The sequence below is a fragment of the Microtus pennsylvanicus genome, chromosome 1 (assembly GCF_037038515.1).
Source record: "Microtus pennsylvanicus isolate mMicPen1 chromosome 1, mMicPen1.hap1, whole genome shotgun sequence".
NCBI lineage: Eukaryota > Metazoa > Chordata > Mammalia > Rodentia > Cricetidae > Microtus > Microtus pennsylvanicus.
This window is the reverse complement of record NC_134579.1, coordinates 57,652,551-57,672,723: the sequence shown is the minus strand read 5'-3', so window position 1 is coordinate 57,672,723 and position 20,173 is coordinate 57,652,551. Positions and strand designations below refer to the sequence as shown.

General features: G+C 41.6%; 1 protein-coding gene across 14 annotated transcripts in view; it reads right to left on the bottom strand.

Annotated features, from left to right (window-relative positions):
* Positions 1 to 4,645: 4,645 nt before the first annotated feature.
* Abi3bp (ABI family member 3 binding protein) overlaps positions 4,646 to 20,173 on the bottom strand; it is a 211,911-nt gene continuing 196,383 nt past the window's right edge. For all 14 annotated transcript variants that reach the window (XM_075964714.1, XM_075964761.1, XM_075964734.1 and 11 more), the window contains 6 exons: positions 18,139 to 18,247; positions 9,224 to 9,303; positions 8,614 to 8,643; positions 7,769 to 7,930; positions 6,662 to 6,784; positions 4,646 to 5,856 (listed from right to left, as the gene is read on the bottom strand). In XM_075964714.1, coding sequence (XP_075820829.1) covers positions 5,741 to 5,856; positions 6,662 to 6,784; positions 7,769 to 7,930; positions 8,614 to 8,643; positions 9,224 to 9,303; positions 18,139 to 18,247 — 620 coding nt within the window. In that variant the 3' untranslated portion in view covers positions 4,646 to 5,740. The remainder of the gene's footprint in view (positions 5,857 to 6,661; positions 6,785 to 7,768; positions 7,931 to 8,613; positions 8,644 to 9,223; positions 9,304 to 18,138; positions 18,248 to 20,173) is intronic.

The window sequence follows — 20,173 nt, the reverse complement described above, 5'->3', positions numbered from 1 at the left end:
ATATCTGTAAAGGGGAAATGAGTTTTCTCGGTCTCATCTCTAAAGTCCTACAGTTTCTCCGGAGAATTGCATTGCCATATGATGTGTTACAATGTCTGCTCTGATACTCTAATTCTGACATTGGATTAGAATTCCAAGTTAGCTAAAAGATTTTCCCTTTCCACATTTTTCTCTATTTTAAAACAGCTTTAGCAGAACAAATAAAATGTCCCAAGTTTAGCATCCATTTGGAAGGGACCTTAGGAGCTTTCTGTTCTCCTGCAGAAATGCCTCTGTTCTACTGCTGAGATGCTCTCTTCAGTGCAAGACTGGTGAAACCAGTCTGAGCCCCTTTCTGGGTTCATTATCTCTAAGCCAGTCAGGTCACAGTTCCACAGCCCACCAAGATCAGAAGAGCCTGGGTCAGATTCAATAACTGGAATTCAATTAAATTCAATAAAGTGTTAGGATGATCTTGATACTTTCTGTGCATCCTCTTTGTCACTGAGGGCCTCAGGCTGCCAGAGGAGTCTCCCTGGGGGATTATTTGTAAAGCAGCCATAGTATAGGCCTCCAACCTCTCAGTGGTCTTCCCCTCAGAAAGTCTATTTCATTGGCCCAAACAAGTCACCTGGGCATGTCTGACTTGAAGACAGAAGGGAAGGGCCACAGCTCTTAACAGCAGGGAGTGTGTCAGAGTTCACAGCTCTTACTTCTTGGAGAAATTCATCTGGAGTCAAACTTCTGTCAGTGAGCTCAGGCTCCACACAGTTTCCCAACAAGCTAGGGAACTTTCTCCTTCCTTTCCCATGACTTATCCTTTTGACATCAGTTCTGTGTGAGCCTCATTGTAAGTGCTATAGGTAAGGAAGAGGTGTTTTTAAGGCTTGCCCTTCAAGATTCACATACAGATCAATCTCCCTGGAAGCCTCTCTTGATTGCTCCAGCCCACATCCAATATTGTTTTTGTTTTCCTCCCTCAGACAAGACCGTTACAACAGTGTTGTAGGCCAGGCTACACCCGAGTGCTGGGATCATAGATGTTTGCCACCACAGCCCACTGACTTATTCTGAATTCCTTTACTATCCTAGATGCAACTGTCCTACTTAGGACACAGAGTGGTCCTAGAGCATTCTTGAACGTGACTTAACTGTTAGGGATGTGGCTTAGATGTGGTCATTTTTATAACTATCCCATGATTTGAAAAAAACTTTTCAAAACACTAGACACAGAAATGCTACTTAAAGCTTTGGGAACTGACTCGAACTTCAGGAAGTAGCCGTGAGGACAGTGTGGCGGGACACAACAGAGAACCTGAAAACAGAACTGAAGCCACTGCTCAGTTTCTTGCCCTGAAGTGGCAGCAGCTGGTGGGGGCGCCGGGTGTGGATTTGAAGAGCCAGAACTGGGAGCTCGAGCAAACAGTAGTGAAAGTGGGTACTCAGAGTTCTGGGAGACTTGGGTGCCCAGAGAAGTGTGGAAGAGAAATCCACGTAGCACTTAGTTTGCTAATTGGTGCTGAACTTGTGACAGCCATCAGGTCTGCGTGCAGTGGTTGACAATGAGCATGGGAAGATAGGAACAAGGAAATGGCCTGCACTCAGGGATGTGATTGGTCAGCCATCTTGGACCGAGGGCCCAGCCAAGTATGCCCTGACTTTTATTGAGGATCTACACATCCCACTCTAAGGGCTGGCTGGCCCTGGGCACTAAGCTAAAGGAGTCCCACAGAAGATGAAGACTGTTGTACGGTCTCTCAGGGACACAAAATGCACAGAGGGGATGTAAGGGAGCAGGAATTAACCCGCGTGAACACTGGTGCTGAGCCAAGTGCTTTGAGGGGCCAAATGCAGGCATGCTTATCCAGCTGGGGTAACTCTCTGTGTTTGTGGGAATCCCAGGGTGTCGGAGACAGGCAGCTATGCTAAGCTCTTCATTATTTAACATTGGGGAACAAAATCACAGGAATCAGGGAGTTGTCGAAGTATTTAAGTTAATATTTGTGAAGTGCTTAGTCTAGTATCTGGCTAAGAGGTACATTCTCTGTGTTGCATGATTGGCTGGGGTCCTACGGGGGCTGTCATATTACTGAGGTGTCTGTGGACTATTGTTGTCATAAGTCAACACTGTGATCAGGCACCGGATGTGCTGGCATTCTCTGTCCTTCACCGGGTTATTCTCCAGCCTTCCGCTTCAACTTAGCAACCTTATTGATGAGTCATCAACAGCACGAGCATATTAAGTTATTTTGATCTTAAGAAGTGTGTGAGATTGATGGGAGAGATGGGCTGAGGCCAGGGGCCAGGGGTTAGAAGGACAAAAGATGAGACCATTCCTTATTGCCCATGAATACAGGTGACTTCTTTCCAGGTTCACTCTGTTGCAGAACAGCGCAAGAGCCAGGCCATGTCAAAGAGAGGCCATAGGATGTGGTTCACGGGTCATCCTTACCTGTGCTAACCTCTATCAGTAGCTACTGCCAAGTAAGGAAGGCATTGTTCTCAGTAGCTCAAGTGACTCTCGGCCTGGTTAGCTCACCACTTCCCTAGCTGCACCTTAGCAGATCTTTAATTCCCCTCCTCAGATTCCCCCAGGGATCATCTTCTGGGGTTGTCAGGAAACAGAGGCAAGGGTGGAGGTTTCCAGGTGCATCTCGGTGGAGACTTGGGGCCTAAATGGACAGAGTCCTGCAGATAGGTATTGAAGAGTGTCTCCTCCGGGAAACAGTGATGAACACCAGAATGGCCGCCCAGGGGTGGAGGTCCCTGAGAAAGAAGGATGAGCAGGGACTTGACAGCGGAGCCAGGGAATCTCAAAGGCTACCAGAGCAGATGGGCACTGTCCCTTGTTACCTTGCCACACCACTGCTCAGAAGCCCACAGTGTGACTAGGCAGTTCCTCCTCACACTCCCTTGGCAAGGCTCAGGAAAACATGGGTATCCAGTGGAGGAATGATTGGTCCCCTGCCAAACTAGTTTTCTCCAAAGACCTCTGCAATGTTTACTTGGTTGGTAAATCCCACGTGTTCCAAAAATGGGATCTGTTACATGCTGTGTTTGAATATATGTATCTTTAAATACAGTTGAACAGTGTTTGTAACTGAGTGATAAAACATAAAGCCTCGGTGTTTTCTCCCTTAGAAGATTGAGATTCCTGTCAATGTTTCCCCACGCATCACCTAGGGTGGGTCTTTGAACCAACTGTCCCGAAGCTCTTCCGTGAGTGTATTAGGGTGATTATAGGACCGTATCCCATGGACAGGTGAAAACAATTTCAATGTAGCTAAGCAGATTACAGACAGGAGGGACCTTGGACTCATTTATGTCCTGACAACTAGAAAGGAAACCACAGGTAAATCTGAGGGAAATGCCACCCCAATCCTGCAGAAGCTGTTGTCAAATACTACAAGCTGTAGATGCAGTGAACAGTCCCGGCACGCTGACAGAGGTTGCTGTGTTGCCTACATCTGCACTGACTTCCCTCCAGATGTGGGTGGACTCAAACCACTCTGGTTTATCTTAAATAACTTCCACTCCTTTCTCTTCTAACTGAGATGTCTCCCTAGAACTTCTATCTGCTTTGTTTCAGCTCTTGTTTTCTTCTAAGAACGATGAGAAACATTCGATTGCTTGTGTAGTTGGCTTCAGCGTTCTGATCATCCCTCCTCTCAGTTCCTCTCTCCGTCCTAATTGTTCCCATCATCTGATGTGGAAGTCTGTAGCGGAGCATGACGCTCAACCACACCAGTACCAGGCGAGCACTTATCCTCCACAAACTTATACTACCCAAACATCTCAGCCTGCTAAAATACTGTGCCCCTGGTGCCCAGCCTGGAAGGGCTCCAAGCCAAGCTGCTGCTTACCAACCCAGACCAGGTTTTATGCCATCTCCTGCGGGTACCATGACCCCTCCTTCCAGTCCGCCTAACCCTTATGCATGTAACCGTCCTCCTTTTGGTCAGGGCTATACCCAAGCTGGACCCGGTTATCGATAAGGAGGGTCAGCTACACTATTGATGGCTAATTGCCTCCCAAAAGACTACAATACTATTTTGTTTCAATTTGTATTGTATTGAAGTTCAAAAATTTAAAAAGCAGAGCATTTTTTATGATATCTTGTTGCTATTAATTAAAAATATAATTTGATGGAATACAAACACAAAAAGACCAAAATGAACATGTCTCCTCCCCTGCTTAAAATTGTAGCAGCTTCCTAGTTATTTTGGAACACTATTGCGTGTAAAATGATTGGCTTTCTAGTTCCCAGAGGATATTAAAAAGCTAGGCTAAGGTTTAGCCATCACACTTGGCTATTTACTATTAACATGATGTACTAAAAATAGAGCCTTTTGAGAAGACTACTAGACATTATGTATAAATGTAACATTGATAGGCTAATAAAGGTATAAAGGTGATTGAATCCAATAGTGGTCTTGTAATTTAATTATTAATTATTTCAGATATAAAGAAACTACTCGTCTTATTGGTATATGGTCTTCAAAAAATTATGAAATTGATTTCCATTCAGGGAAAAATATATATAACATATTTGATTGACTTAGAATATAAACACAATAGGGGTTTGGTAGCTCTTAATTTTTGATTTTTCCTTATGGAGTTAAAGATGTATTTGCATATTGGCAAATTACTCAGAACATTTTAAAAATCACTTTTTAAAAACCTATATCTTTTTATTGCAGAGTTTATATTTGCTTGAAAAGTACAAAATGTAGCATTGATAAAACTGAAGCATATTGAAAGATACACATAGAGAAAAGTTTTTTCAGGGCAGGCAATAATATTCTTGCTCCCTCCCAAAAATATGTACTCCCGCTTCATAATGAGTCAGTTTTGTTACAGCATGAGTAAACAGTGTCCACAAAACAACCTCTGATACATTCATTCATGGCCTTAATGTATAAATATATAATATATCATTTAAAACAATAGCATCTCACATGCGTTGTCTTTCCATGCTGGCTTCACACTCAGTCTCTACATACAGCTTGAATAGGACCACAGAGCCGCTCAAAAGAATGTTAAAAGGAAGAGTTTGAGAAAGTATTTTTAGACGTAATATTATGGGTACAGAATCAAAACATCAAAATTTATCATTTGGCACGTCAGATTATCAGCTGTTTGGTTGAGATAAAATTATATAGATTTTTTCTTTTCAGTAATTTGCTGGCAGGTTATGGAGAAGTGAGCATGAATCCATAACTATTTAAACTCGAAAATCTGTTCATCTGTGCTAACAAATTGAAGTTTACATAATTTTAAATATTAGAACCACTTTCTCTCACATGTCTATGCTGAAGATTATTTGATCCAATAAGTTAAACCAAGTAGAGATTTATGGGATTAACTCACCAACAACAACACGTACACATTCATAAAGTAAATACTTTTTATAAAGCATATTAAAGATTTTTTGACATTAATTTTGTTATAAAAGTATCTGAAAACATTACAACAGTGTGATAAATAATATACAAATGTTCTCTTAAAATATCATGACTAGGGAGCCCGCTTCCCTAAAAAATGTTATTCTATTAATGTTAATATCTTGCTTTCTTAAAGCATCTTTGTAAACCTCATAAATCGTCTCAGAAATCTTTTCTAACAATGAACATCGAGTGCTGCTCTCAGTTGGGCTGCAGACTTTTATACACAGTAAACAAAAGAGCTTGGAGTGGGGGGTGACAAACACCATAGGCTTTCCAACGGGTTCTTTGTTACTTTGGAAACAGCTGTGCTGCAGCTACCATTTCCCAGGAATTGTGGTCCCACATTCGTACCACTGGACATAATTGATTTGGGTATGACCGCCTATCTCTCCAAACTGGACAGGTTCCTGACGAACGGCTCGGAAGTAGCCTAAGAGGAAAAAAAGGGTTTATTTAGTTTACTAGATCTTTCATGTCCTTGTTCACACCCTTCACAGATAGAAGGCTGTTCATTGTAAAGGTTACTCCGAGTGAAGCAAAGCAATAGAGAAAACTAGAAATTATAGAGGCTCTGATACTTACCCAGAAACACAATGACCCTAGGACTTAAAAGCTTGCCATGTGTCTTAGCAAGTCAGTACTATAAGAGTAGTTTCAGCAGCCTCTTGATGTCCACGTGTCTTGTACAGGCATCTTTTAAGAGGCTTGGTATTTTTGTGTTCATGAACAAAACATGTTACTAAAAACCTCAAATAGGTGTTTCCTGAGTGATCTGGACAATGTCCACCATTCTGCTCTGCTGAGGCAAGAGTTAAATTTTCAGTCCTCCCTACACAGTCTGCTGCTAATATGTACTTAGCAATTTGCTGAGTCTATTCACTTCTCAGACTTATCATAATTGTTTTATATAGATCATTTTAAGGAAAATACTATGCTTTCCTTGTATGGTAGAAACAATTTTTAAGGGAGCAAAGAAGATGTCCGGGCATGTTTCATATGACTGAAGCTGTGAGGGACACTGACTGGGATACCAGGAGGGCTGGAAACTTGGGAAAGATTTTAGTTTTCTCAGAATACATTTATATATCTAATTTTTCTAGATCTGTGCTTGAATCGAGAGCTAAGTTTCTTCTTCCCCTAGTGACAGAGTAGCAGTTCTGTAGCCATTTCCGTCAACTTATTGCTTTCCCTGCTAATCTGCACAACCCTCTGCATAGGATGGTCAGAAAGCGTACCTTCTTTGGTGGGTAACTGGTCAGAGGCTAGCTGCTGTCCCGTGCAGCCATCTAAAAATGAATCCACAAACTGGCAGTGATCTTCTCCATGGCCCCTCTGATCTCCTATGTTGTAAAACTTTCCTGAAGGACCAGAAATGAAACAATGTCCTTTTCTTTAATGTATGGCAATTCCATAATTAATTATTTCAAAGAATAGTTTTGCTTTTCTTTTCCCTAACTTCCCAGAGGAAAAGCCACAAACATCTCTTGCACTAGGAAAGGTTTCCTAGCTGATGTCCTTGCTTAACTCTTACCTCCTAATGTTCTCCTTCCCCCTTCAGATCATAGTGACTTTTATAATGCAAGTTATTACTCTATCCATAACTCTCCCCAGCAATCTCCCGTTATTCTCAGAAGACAACTTCTTTTTTACTAAATCTCAGCCAAAACTACAGTATGTCTTGCCTCAGGCCTTCACACCTTTTTTCCTCTACCTCTCCAGAGACCCTTTGTTCTAGACTCTTCTGTCGTTGATTTCTTCTTAAAATTTATTCTAAGCAGACATGATACCTTTGCACACAGACCTTCCCTAAAACTAAAGGAGCCTCCACTTCTGCTGAGCCATTCTGTGTCTTTGTGACATTCTTGGGTAATTTACACGTTTATTTAATGTGTCTCTCCTATATGAAAGCAGGAATATGGCATTTAGTACTTTGTCACCCACCAAACCCAGAATACAACCTGATGAATGAATGAGGGACCACAAGGTTTTTACTATATGAATATTCTAGAAGAGACATAAACAAACATAGTGCAGGGGGTTTGAGCCCTTCTGGCATTTTAAGGATATCACATTCCTTTCATGATTAGTAGTAGGATTTTAATTCTTGGGTGGTTGTGACAGTACTGAGCTTTGCTGTGCAAGTACCTGCGTATGCATTGAAGTTGGTCATGGTGTCACTATTTTATGCTGCATTTTCATTGTCTGCCTCCAAATTGCAGATCTAAGAAGTCTTTGTTTCTAAGATTAGTTGTTTTACCTATGCCTGTAACATTTTCTGAAGGGAATTTGTATAAAGTGCTGAGTCTGAAATGTCACAGAAAGGCTAGGGTAGTGGAACATACCTGTGAGGGAGTCGCTTAAATAAATCTTGTATCTCAGAGAGTTACACAGCTGGACTCCGACAAATTTCTTATACCATGTCCTTTTAACATATTGTTTGCCTTTGCATTCAGAGTAAGAGTCTGAATTAAAGGGTCTTTCGGTCCAGATGGCGTCTCTTCCTGCTGCATGAGGAAAACGCATGATTTGGGTTCAGTGTTTAACTCTGAAGAACTAAACGCTTTACAACAAACAGGCTGCAGAATTCTTTGCCCACTTCCTCATACCTCATTTCTTTACTGCATTAAATACTGGGGGCTGAAAATGTTTGAAAGGGTTTAACAAACTCCAGTCTAAGTTTCTGTCACTAGTGAAATAAATCTCAGCAATATCTTAGGTATTGTACTAGTGTCTGCAGTGCTGGTTTGTAGACACATTTGGGCTCTTTTTTGCAACATAATATAAATGTTTTTGTTTGTTTGTTTGTTTGGTTGGTGGTTTTGTTTCTTCAAGACAGGATTTCTCTGTAGCTTTTGGAATCTATCCTAAACTTTCTCTGTAGACCAGGCTGACCTCAAACTCACAGAGATCCTCCTGTCTCTGCCTCCAAAGTGCCAGGATTAAAGGCGTGCACCACCACTGCCTGACTCAATGTAGTATAAAATTTAATGTGAGCAAATTAAACAGATTTTGAGTGAACTGGTATATGAGTTAAAGCAAATTTCAGCACTGTCCCAATGAGTATTAAGTGCTTATATATTTAAGAATGACACCTCTTTTATCTTTCTAGATAGAAAGATGCTCAACTCAAGTTTGCTGTGCTTACCTAATTTTGGAATGTATAGTCCCCATTGAGACTGGTACTTACCAGAAATTGGCTCACTCACTCTTGGATCAGCTGAGGAGAAACAACACACATGGAAGAGTCTTTTAGATAAAGTTTTACTATTACAGTATTATGGTGAAGAAGGCGGGTCTTATTTACATGATGTACAATCTTGCTAAAGCTTGAATCTGAAAGTTTCTTTTGTTTTGGAAATGGTTGTTCATCATCCTTCAGATACTCAGCGGCATCTTTGACACATGATTTGAATAGATTTGAGCATAGGTTCTTCTAGCTTTTTCAAAAGCCTTCTCATTTAGTTTTCTACAAAACTATTCATTGTAAAGTTACCAAAATATGATATAGTTTAGAATTATGCAAATTTGTCTGCACATACAGATTTTTATTGAGAACTGAAGCTTGGAGTGTGCAGATAGTTTCCCAGAACTCATAACTTCCCTTCTCCGATGTACCTGATGGACATTATTCTGCGCATGCAGGGAAACATTTGAGTACTGTATAATAAATACATCTATTAGCTTCTTCCCAAGGGCTACAGAATTCAAGACACTCTGGTTTCAAACAAGCTCCTTCTATGCCAACACTTGTGATTATGTCCAGTCACATCCATGTGGATTACTACTGACATGATTACCTGATTCAGTACTGAATGCCACCGTCTTGCTGGCAGGGCCTTCACCGAGTGGATTTTTGGGTTTCACCTGGAATTCATAGCTGCATAAGGAGAAATAAAAACAATAGTAACATCTTTGAGGGCTTTAAGGAATGACATTTTTCTGCTATACTACTGTTTCTTTTTAAATCATGACAATTTCAGGTTTTACTTTCTCAGCATCTTGTCTAACACTTCATTTGAGAAAAACATTAATGAAAGTTAGAAATCACCAGGCAGGTTTCTCTAGGAAAGCTATGTGGTGACCACTCTCATTCCAGGATAAGGAGCCTCCCTTTGCTCCAGATGTCCCCTGCCAGCCCAGTGTTGCTCATTGTGGTATTGGAATCACAACACAGAGTGGTAATGACAAAGATTTTTTTTTAAATGCAGATTATTTGTCCTGCCTCCGCCACTGAAAATGAAGACTGAGTTACTGGGATGAGTTCTGTGGCCCCTGGTTCTGAGAAATGCAAGAGAGGAGACACATGAGGATGTCTGATCCAGATCACAGGAATCCAGGCTGTCCAGAAAATGGGCCCACTAGTGTCCTGAGAGCATGAACACAAAGCCTGAGACTTTGTTCTCCCTCTGCTCAGTAAGTCAGGCTCAGACTGCTCAGGTCCTTTCAAAAAATGTAGAATTGCTTTGGCTCAATCCTTATTTTATGAGTGAGTCATAAAATTGTGTATAGTTGACAAATCTTTCTCACAAGCTGTATAAAGTGCAGATCCCCGTAAGAAGCCCAGAGCAGGAAGCAGTGCACATCTGTCTGAAACTGACTTCCTGCAGCAGAGGGCACAGCTGCATCTGCTCTCAGGCTGACCTGGCTTGAGTCAGCAGGTAGTGCTTTGTGATCTTTGCAAGGTTTGGCAGATAAAGGTCATCTTTGAGAAGCTTATCACAAAGTAAGAATGCAGCCCACACAAGGTAAGTGTTTGATAAGTGAGAACCAGCAGGGTGGCCGAGGTGCCCAGTTGGGTGCAGATGGTGCAACAAGGGAAGGGGGAGGCTCCATGGAGTGAGTTTCTGTACTGGTAGATCACTTCTGGAGGGTCGTGGGACAGATTCCAGTGCTTACACGACGGGAACCACTTTTTAAAGTCCCTACCATGTGTCATGCATGGTCATTCTGCATTTATAAAGTAATCAACACACAAACCCTAGGAGGTACTCCCCCCAAGTCTCATCTCAGGCCAGTGATGTTTGTAACTATTGTAACATTTTGACTTTTCCGAACTTGAAATAGTTGTGAAATAGAATTCAAGCTTCCCTTTCAGTTCTTAGCTCCATGTAGCTATGCCATTACCATAAGAGAATGCCAGGCTGGGAGAGTGGCATGCAAGTGTGAGAACCGGTGTTCCAATCCCTGGAACCCATATCAAGCAGGGCTGAGGGTGGAGGCAACGCATCCAATCTGTAATCCCAAATTCAGTACTTCTGTAGCATGGTAGGAGGCGAAGACCATCTCCAGAGACCCACAGGCCCGCTTGCATAGCCACACAGCAGGAAACAACAAAAGTGGCCTCTTAATGTAGAAAGCGAGGCCTAAGACCCAGAGCTGTCTGTCCTCTGCCCTCCACAGAGCATCATGGCATGCACACACACGATCTCACAGCTATATAAACAATGCTGGTCTGAAAACGCCTGTACCATTTACTTAAGTCCCATACGTGGGTATTTCCAAAGTTCTATTCTTTCTAAGGCTGGTGCCGTCAGACAGTCCCAACGATAACAAAACCCTCACCGAACTGGTGAGCTGAATACGGGAGGCAGTGGGGGCTGGATTCACATGGATCTGCAGTTTCACTGAGTAGGGGTGCATGTCATAGCCGTTCTAGGCCTTGCCAGCCGACCCGTGCCATGTCCAGATTGGACCACTGGACTCCTTTCCATGTCATTTTATTTCAGCTTTTTCCATTTGATCTCTACTTCTAGCATGGACACAGTTTCCATAACTTACTTTTTCTGAAGTTTTTTCCAATATTTTATGATACAAATTTGGAAGAAATAATTTTAAATTATGTTTAACAACATGAGGGCATGTTTTGGCTGGTTAAGCCCTAAATAAATAAATACTTTGTGGTGGCAAAATCTTTCCCAGAAAGCGCATTCTGTCACCTGAATGACACTATATGCATCTAAGAGTCAAGTCTCAGAGAATGACAATCGTACATAAATACAGGGTGCCACCTCAACATTTTAGCAAAGTTATTTGAATGAACATAGAAACCAAAAAAGACATTTAGAAGATAAAGTTGAGAATCTACAGATAACTAGTCATAAAAGTCAGTTAAAAATAGAAAATTGGATTATTGAACATCCAACTGGCAGAAACTATAAAATGGGGACTTTAATCCTAGAGATTGTGTGAGAAATTTCCCTGAACTTAAACATGTTTGCTTTCAAGATGAAAAAGACCTACTTTGTGCCCAAGAAGATGTGAAAAGAATTAAAAAAAAAACTGAGAATTTTCAGCATACCACGGTATAGTGGGAAAAAGCCCAGAACTGAGAGTAAAATAATGGGCTGTATTTGAGGGACCAGAATCATCATGGTGGTTAGGTGTACGTCAGGGCTAGAAGTTATGGAAACGTCCAATAACTCTTAGAAGGTCTTAATTTTATCACAATTTTATCTTAAAATCCACATTCAGATGAACAAAAAGCCCCAAAGAAACATAAAGATATGTAAAGACTTATAATACTGTTTTTCATGTTTTTCCAATATTTGCTTCTTAGGAAGCGGTGGCAAGACTTTGATACATTAAAAGACTTTTAAAAAAATCTATGAATTATCTTAATAGGAAAGGATAATGAAGGGTAAAATTAAAAAAAAATCAGCTACTGGAATAAAGTGAAAAAAAAATGGTCCCAGAAAGTATGGTTTGCAGTTCCTGAGCTAATCTGTCAGAAGCAGGATGTCCGCCTCTAGGAGCTGCCCTGCAGCAGGGGTGTGGGCACCTCCATCACCCCCTCACCCGTTCTCTCTAGACTTCAGTTTTGGTGTAAACTTAGAGCCGAGTTTCAGCTTTCACTGCTTAATCTACTTTTAGTTACATAACTCCCTACTGGTTGGAAAAGTTAGGTTAGCAAAATTCTCAAACCTCATGTAAACTGCTTCTTATACAACTTGTTTTTATGCAAAAACACTCAGTGACTGACTGTCGGTTTGCACTGTATGATGGTTAGCTCATTTTACCCCTGCTGAGGTCTTGAAGTGCTGGAGACCCATTTAGGTGAGGTTTTCTGTCAGAGGAAGAGAATCAGATTAAGTGGAATAAGAAAGAATAAGAAGCAATAAGGAGACAGTTTTTGTGACCTCATCTCAAGGACACTGGAGGGCTACAGCAATTCAGGACACTTAGCAACCTGTAATGTCATTCATTGTGCAACTCTGGGATACAGTTAAGGAGCTCGGGGCCAGAGAGGAGTCGGACACCTCAGTCAGGGACAGAACCTGCATGACAGCACACACCTGCAATCCCAGCCTCGTACAAAGCTGAAGCAGAATCACACATTTGAGGCCAGCTTGAGTAGCATACCAACTTGTGTCAAAAGGAAGGGAGGGGAAGAGGAAGTAAAGGGGTGGGGTGGGGATGAGAAGGAACAGAAGCGACAGAAGGGAAAATGGATGCAGAAATTATGGAGGATCATGACCTGGCTGCCCATTCTGCCCCGAGAGAAGTTTCTTGTGTCTTTCACTTTCAGGGGTCTGGGGTCAGAAACTGGACATTCTACAGTTGGGCTTCACTTCTAACTCTGGTGCTGTGATTTTCTAGATACAAGGAATTCTATAATAACAAGGCATGTAGTGATGACCACAAAACTGTTCTCTTTACAGACAAGTAGAGATCCGTATTTGGAGAACTCTTTGCATATTGACAAGTTACGAGCTGAGCAACTAACTGCCTCCATTTCTTTCTTTAACAAGGATGGAATTATTCATCTGTTGCCCACACCTACAATAAAACTAAGTAAAATGCCTGATGCTTTGGCACATTATTTTACTTTATACCAAATCCATAGATGGTGTTGAAAAGTAAATAAAGAATTTGCAGAGAGCTGAATTCCACACAAATCCTGTGATGGATACTAATGGCTATTCCACACATCTGTTTTTGAGCCAGATTCACAGCTTATAAGAAGTCGCTGTTTGTGTTGCAGCTAACCGTCAGTGCCAAGGTTTTATCAACTCTGTAAACAGGAGTCCCAAACTTTGGCGGGTTTTAGTCTTAGAGGAATGATTGTTCCCCAGAATCCCCCTGAGCCCAGAGATGTCAAATGAAGTGAATTTGATTTATTTTAATTACCAGACTCTATTTTCCATAGGAAACTGTTGGACCACATGTAATTCTGGCACACACAACAGATTCTTCAGTTTTTCAGTAGAGTAAGAAGAGAAGTAGGCTTTCTGGAACAAACCTGAGCTTTTCAGCCCAGGCGATCATGTGTGTCCATCTGTGTTGCCAACTATTTCATCAGGAAGAACCCATAGCATCAATGTTACCAAACAAAGCACTTACCAGTTCATCTCAAGGCAGACTCAAAGACAAGCTGCTGACTGAGACCATTCACTATGGGTCTTGGTTGACTCTCACTGACTCTGCATGGCTTTGCCTATTTCAGGACTATGTGCCAGAAGACCCCAAAGATCAGCTAAGCCACATTGCCTGTCCCAATCAGCACTGGTACCCGATTGATGGTTTGAGGTACTACTTATCAGCTCCCCTATTGTAGAGTTAAAAATAGTTGGTGGCCTTAGAGACACAGTGGCTTGCTCCCAGATGACTCTTTCTACAGTTTTACTTTCATTTCAACATGAGCTCCATGTTTCCCAGAAGAGAAAGGACTGTGTTGTTCCTGGCCAACGGAAGAAAAAGAAGATTTGGTGTGGAAGAAATAAAGAGGTAGTTCTGGGGCGTGGGCTGGAGTTCTGATTGTGTTGTTGAATGAGAATGATCCTCATATATTTAAACCCTGTGGTAGTTAGAGTGTATTTGGCCCCTATAAGATCACAGTGAGCGGCACTATTAGAAGGTGTGGCCTTGTTGGAGGAAGTGTGATCTTGAAGGAGGCTGGATGACACTTGCCTTTAATCCAGACCTTGAGGCTAGAGGGCACACTTTTAAGCTGGGCCACACCTTCTGTTGGAAGTGTGTCACTGGGGGTGGCTTTGAGATCTTTTTCTCAAGCTTCACTCAGTGTGATGGTCAGTAGACTTCCTGTTGCCTGCAAGATGTAGGACACTAAACTGTTTCTCCAGCCCTGTGCCTGCCTGCATGCCACCATGCTCCCTGCCATGATGGACCAAACCTCTGAACTGTAAGCAAGCCACCACAATGAAATGTTCCCTTTAGAAGAGTTGCCATGGTCATGGTGTCTCTTCACAGCAATAGTAAACCCTAAGATAAATTCTCTGTCCTTAGTTGATGGACCTTGTTGGGAAGGATTAGGGAGTGTGGCCTTGTTGGAGGAGGTATGTCACTGGCATTGGGTTTTGAGGTTTCAAAAGACTCCTGGTATTCCCATTTACCTCCTACTTGTAGAGAAAGATGCCAGCTCTTAGCTACTACTCCAGCACCACGCCTGCTTGCCCGCTACCATGCCCCTTGCTATGATGGTCATGGACTCTAGCCCTCTGATGCTGTAAGTAAGCTCCCAATAAAGCTGTTCTTCTGCAAGTTGCCTTGGTCTTCATTTCTCTTCACAGCAATAGAAAATTAACCATGACACTGGTCAAACTGAAATCAACATTTCCAGAATTCTTTTTGTTTTTGAGGTAGTAATTGGGATAGGTTCTCTTCAAAAGAAGAGATAGCATTTGTCTTCAATCTCTAGTCTTTTGCCTCCCTTACTTCAAGTGATGGCTCTCTATTCCTGTGCACATTTGAGATCACAGTCCCTTGCTACAGCAGGCTGTGGCCATGAGGCACCAGCCCAGAGACAGGAACATTTGACACCAGGTATGGAGTTCAGCCCTCTCATCAGCAAACAGTTGCTGGGTGACCCCTTAGAGAAAGTAAAAAATTGAGCTCCTGCATGGTGGATTGACATATGATGAAGTACTTTAGAACCAGCAGGGGACAGCTGGCTGTGAAAGGAGTGAGAGGTCCAATGTTACTTAGCTTCTAGAATAGAATTTCTAGCCCACACCAGTCTGCAAATCGTTAATCTCTGCTTCTATACTTCTTTCTCTCTGGTTCACTGATCAACACTAACCTTTACATCACCCATGAGGTGTGTACAGATTGGCTACTAGATACCTTTCGGGTTTCAGATTTTAAAAATCAAGTCAGATAATAGAAAGCCTACTAAAATACAGTATTTAAATGTTTCCTTGTAATATAACACAGCTATAGTAAAATACAGTATTTACACATGTCCTTGTAGTATAACACAGCTATAGTAAAATACAGTATTTACACATGTCCTTGTAGTATAACACAGCTATAGTAAAATACAGTATTTACATATTCCCTTGTAGTATAAACAGCTATAGTAAAATAAAGTATTTACATATTCCCTTGTAGTATAACACAGCTATAGTAAAATACAGTATTTACACATGTCCTTGTAGTATAACACAGCTATAGTAAAATACAGTATTTACATATTCCCTTGTAGTATAACACAGCTATAGTAAAATACAGTATTCTAAACTATAATCCAGTTTGCTTCTCTGCACTGTCACGCACTGTGCTATCTTCTCTGCCACGCTCTCTTCCCCACCAGCATCACCACGTAGTGCTTTTCTCTGCATCCTTCGGGGCCCAGTCCAATGCTCACCTTTTCCCTTTCCCAGGCTTTGACGAGTGTTCTTCCCCCAACCTCCACCTGCACTCCCTCAGGCCACTTCCAGAACTCTCCCCCTGCTTTGTAGAATGCTTATGAATTAACCTTCCTGCTAGACTTGAGCTCAAAGGCAGACACCACATTGGTTGCCATTTATAGCCCCTGCAGCACATTACTACACATTAGTTAAATGGAAATGAGAAGCTTTGTCAAACAAATTTGGCTTCAAATGTGCCTGAAAAACCCGTTCTACATTTAGATCACGAACTAATAGGTGCATTGTAAGAAGCTGTGGGGACAGATTGATTCGAAAAGGAACACAGCATACATGTACAAAGCAGATGCCTTTCCATGAATATAGTGTACAGCACCGCTCACGCTATTAAATGGGATAAAAAGCAGGCAACTCAAGAGAGAAACTTAAGTTTTGTAGGCAAAGCATATTAAAAAGGTCCAATGAAATAATGTTCTTTTAAATTATTGCCTTAAAATTTATTATGGTCAAAAAAGTGTTTTTTGTTTTGTTCTTTCAATCTTGCTAAGGAAACAGAATAGAGATCCACTGGGGCTTTAACTGACAAATAGTCTTATTTTGGCTAACTTAAATGTTTTGTGAAAATTAAAAGTTGAAACATTTTACAACTCAAAACAAGCACTTTAAAATCATATTTGTGCAAGAAATTCATTTTTTCAGTAAAGGGCAGAAGTTTATACACAGTTAACCTCAGTTAATTAGTTGTTTCTTTTTCTCTAAAACGATGAGAAGACTATCCCTCCTACCAGAGTTAAAATAGCTTTGTTCTCTGGTCACTATCAATGCCCTGCTCAGCCCAGTCAGAAGACGATGGAGTGGGCACAGCAAAGGAAACCTAGAGAAAGGAAACCTCTTCCGGGAACTTCTCTACAGCTAATCAGAAATGTCCCAGGGCCTTACTCTTCTTTCAGCAACAAAATGAATTGGTGTTTTAGACTAAAAAGAGATTATAAAACTATACTGAAATATGAATGACCTTATGTTAATGTATTAACAGTATAAGATATGCAACTGATCACCAGGATCTATTGATCAAAGGATCTATTCTCCTTTTCAGTGTAAGAAGTCCCCAAAGTAAAGGGCTGCTGCTTCTGTGTGGTTTGAATGAGAACGGCCCCCATGTGCTCATGTATTTGAATGTCTGGACCATAGTTAGTGACCAGCTTGGAAAGGATTAGGAGGTGTGGCCTTGTGGGAGAGGTGTGGCCTTGTGGGAAGAGGTTTCAAAAGCTCACTCCAGAAGCCAGACTCATCTTCTGCTCTTTCTGTCTCCATCCTGCTAAGCTGTAAGCTCCCAGCTACTGCTCCAGTGCCATGCCTGCCCCTTGGTATGTTTCCCACATGATGATCATGGATTTAGCCTCTGAAACTGTAAGCAAGGCCCCAGTTAAATGCTTTCTTTTATAAGTCGCCTTGGCCATGGTATCTCATCACTGTAATAGAGCAGTATCGAATACAACACTGGGCCAATAGGGAGCTATTTTAAATAAAATCTTCGCATTTTGTTAAGTAGTTTGCTTCCCTTCCTTTCCCCATTCCAGCATCAGAGTCAGGTCCTCAAGTCTAGTTTATGCCTTGCACACTCCATTTATCTCTAGTAAACAGACTGTTCTAAATTTTGATGTTTAAAAGTCAGTATTTGCATAGCCAGGCAGTGGTAGCACACATCTTTAATCCCAGCACTTGGGAGGCAGAGATAGGTGGATCTCTGTGAGTTTGAGGCCAGTCTGGTCTACAAAGAGAGTTCCAGGACAGTCAGGACTGTTGCATAGAAAAACTCTCTCTCCAAAAACAAAAACAAACAAATAAACAAAAAGAACCAATATTTGCTAATGGCCTATTTTTAGGTTGTCATTTATACTGTTAATCTATAAGGGCATCCTATTAACTCCTTTATTCTTAACAAGAATATTTTGAAAATGTGATACAATATATTCAAAGTCGCATTAAAGGAACCCAGAATTAAAACAAGATCCTCCTATAAGGCAGAGGAGCTATCGTTCTGTTTTTTGTTGTGATTGAAGTTTATGCTGCTCCCAGAATTCACCCGGAATAGCACTGGGCCTTACCTTGTATCTGGTTTCAAGTTTTCTACTGTAGAAAAGGTTTGATTGGTAATTTGAATGGATTTGTTCTTCCCGCTGAATGACCCATTTTCTCTGGATATAACTTCATATTCTGAAAATGGAAGAAAACATCAGACACTTGTGTTATCTTTTGGTTGACTTAATTGGCTACAGTTCGAGAAACATGATCTTAATATATATATATATTATATGGGGGGTGGTATGTACATGTGCTTGCAGGTTCCTGGGACGTCCAGGAGAGGGTGCTGGATTCCTAGAGCTTAAGTTACAGGTGACTGTGAGCTGCCCAACTCTGGTGCTGGAAATCAAAGTTATGCTCTTAAAGAACAGGAAGTGCTCTTAACAGCTGAGCCGTTTTCTAGCCCCAAGACACCATGATCTCAGCTTCCAACAAGTTTCAGCCACCAGGTGGCAGAAGTTCTCAAAGCATTTGGGGACTGGAATACTAACTAATCTTGCTTTATCACAGTGGAAGAAGCTCTAATAACTGAAGACTTCTAGCCATTGCTTGGGATGCTTAGCTTAGTTTGGTAGAAAGTCCAGTTTCGGCAAAGCACTGTGTGAGGGACAGCGCTTGAATGGAAGCCATGTCTCTTGCTGTCTTCTTGGTGGGGAATGGGGTAAGTTATTCCTGCTATCACAAATCTGACCCTAAAACTGTGGCGGCAGCAACAGTGAACCAAATAATAAAACCCCTTTGTTGTTTGGAGCTGAGGAATTGGATTTTGAACCTAATGCTTCTTTAAGTTATGTTCCTTGGCTAGTTTTCTTTGCATTAAATAAAAACCTCAACCTTAGTATCTGTATAAATTTCACTTCAAGGCAGGTTTCCCTGAGCTTGCAGGGTTCACTCATCAACAGGGAAAGGCATTCACAATGAGAGAATCTGACAGACATGTTAGCTCATTTCCCTGCTTCTCACTTGGGAGTTAGAAGAACGACTATCTGTGTTCCTTGAGCAGCTAGCTGGCAGGTTGTCCCATCTGAAATCAAGTGGTATTCCGTGGAAACACCACAATTAAGAATGGAATCCATGGAGACCATTAGGAGAAACGGTCTGGTGTTTAAAGACAGACTAAGAGAACAATGGCTAAATGTGGCACTGTGGCTAAGGAGCTACATGTCATCCTCGGGCATGGGATCCTTAGTTGTGACGGACGCTGAGCAGCTCATCCGCATCTACTAAGAAAATTATTATGAAGACAGTGGGTTAGGTATCTACAGTATACTCTGCTCAGGACTTGTTATATGAGATTTATATAACTTAGCCAAGTGGTGAGGCAGAGGCAGGTAGATCTCCGAGTTCGAAGCCAGACTGGTCTACAGAGTGAGTTCCAGAACAGACAGGGCTACACAGAGGAATTGTGTCTCAAAAAATGTATTATCCAAATGGAGATGTACTAGAAATTACGTATATCAGATTAAATAATTCCAACTTGATAGCTCAATATCTTCAGGGCAAACAAAATTCTGCTTATTATTTGGTCTCGGGAAACTAAAACTCTTAATAGCAAAGTGGACAGTCTAGAGTTTTACATGTTTGAATATATGATATGGATAATCAATACTGAAAGCTGATTGGCTTTTAATTAAGACTCAGCAGGTTCCCGGGGACACTGGTGGTGACACAGACTCTTTCTCAGAACAGAGGCTGCCCTTTCATGAGAAAGGAAACAAGAAATCTGACACTTCAGCCAAGGTGACGTTTATGTGGGAAGTTGCTCAGATCACACGGTTTTGGAGAAGGAGAGACAATTGCCTCGTTCCCCTTTACCCAGTAGAAAATATTTTCTGCCAGATTCTGAGTCTCCTCACCCACACCCTTGCCCTCCACAGTGCTCCTGTCAACTTCAGACAGCTGCTGAGTCTATGCTTCTGTTCACTGCACCAAGCCTACAGCAGGGGTCACATGGGCTCCACAGACTAGCATGTCCTCTAGCAATCCTGGACGTCAGTTTTTTTCCACTTCTTGTTAGACTCTCCTCTTCTCTACGTAGAATCAAAGTGTGCAACAAAT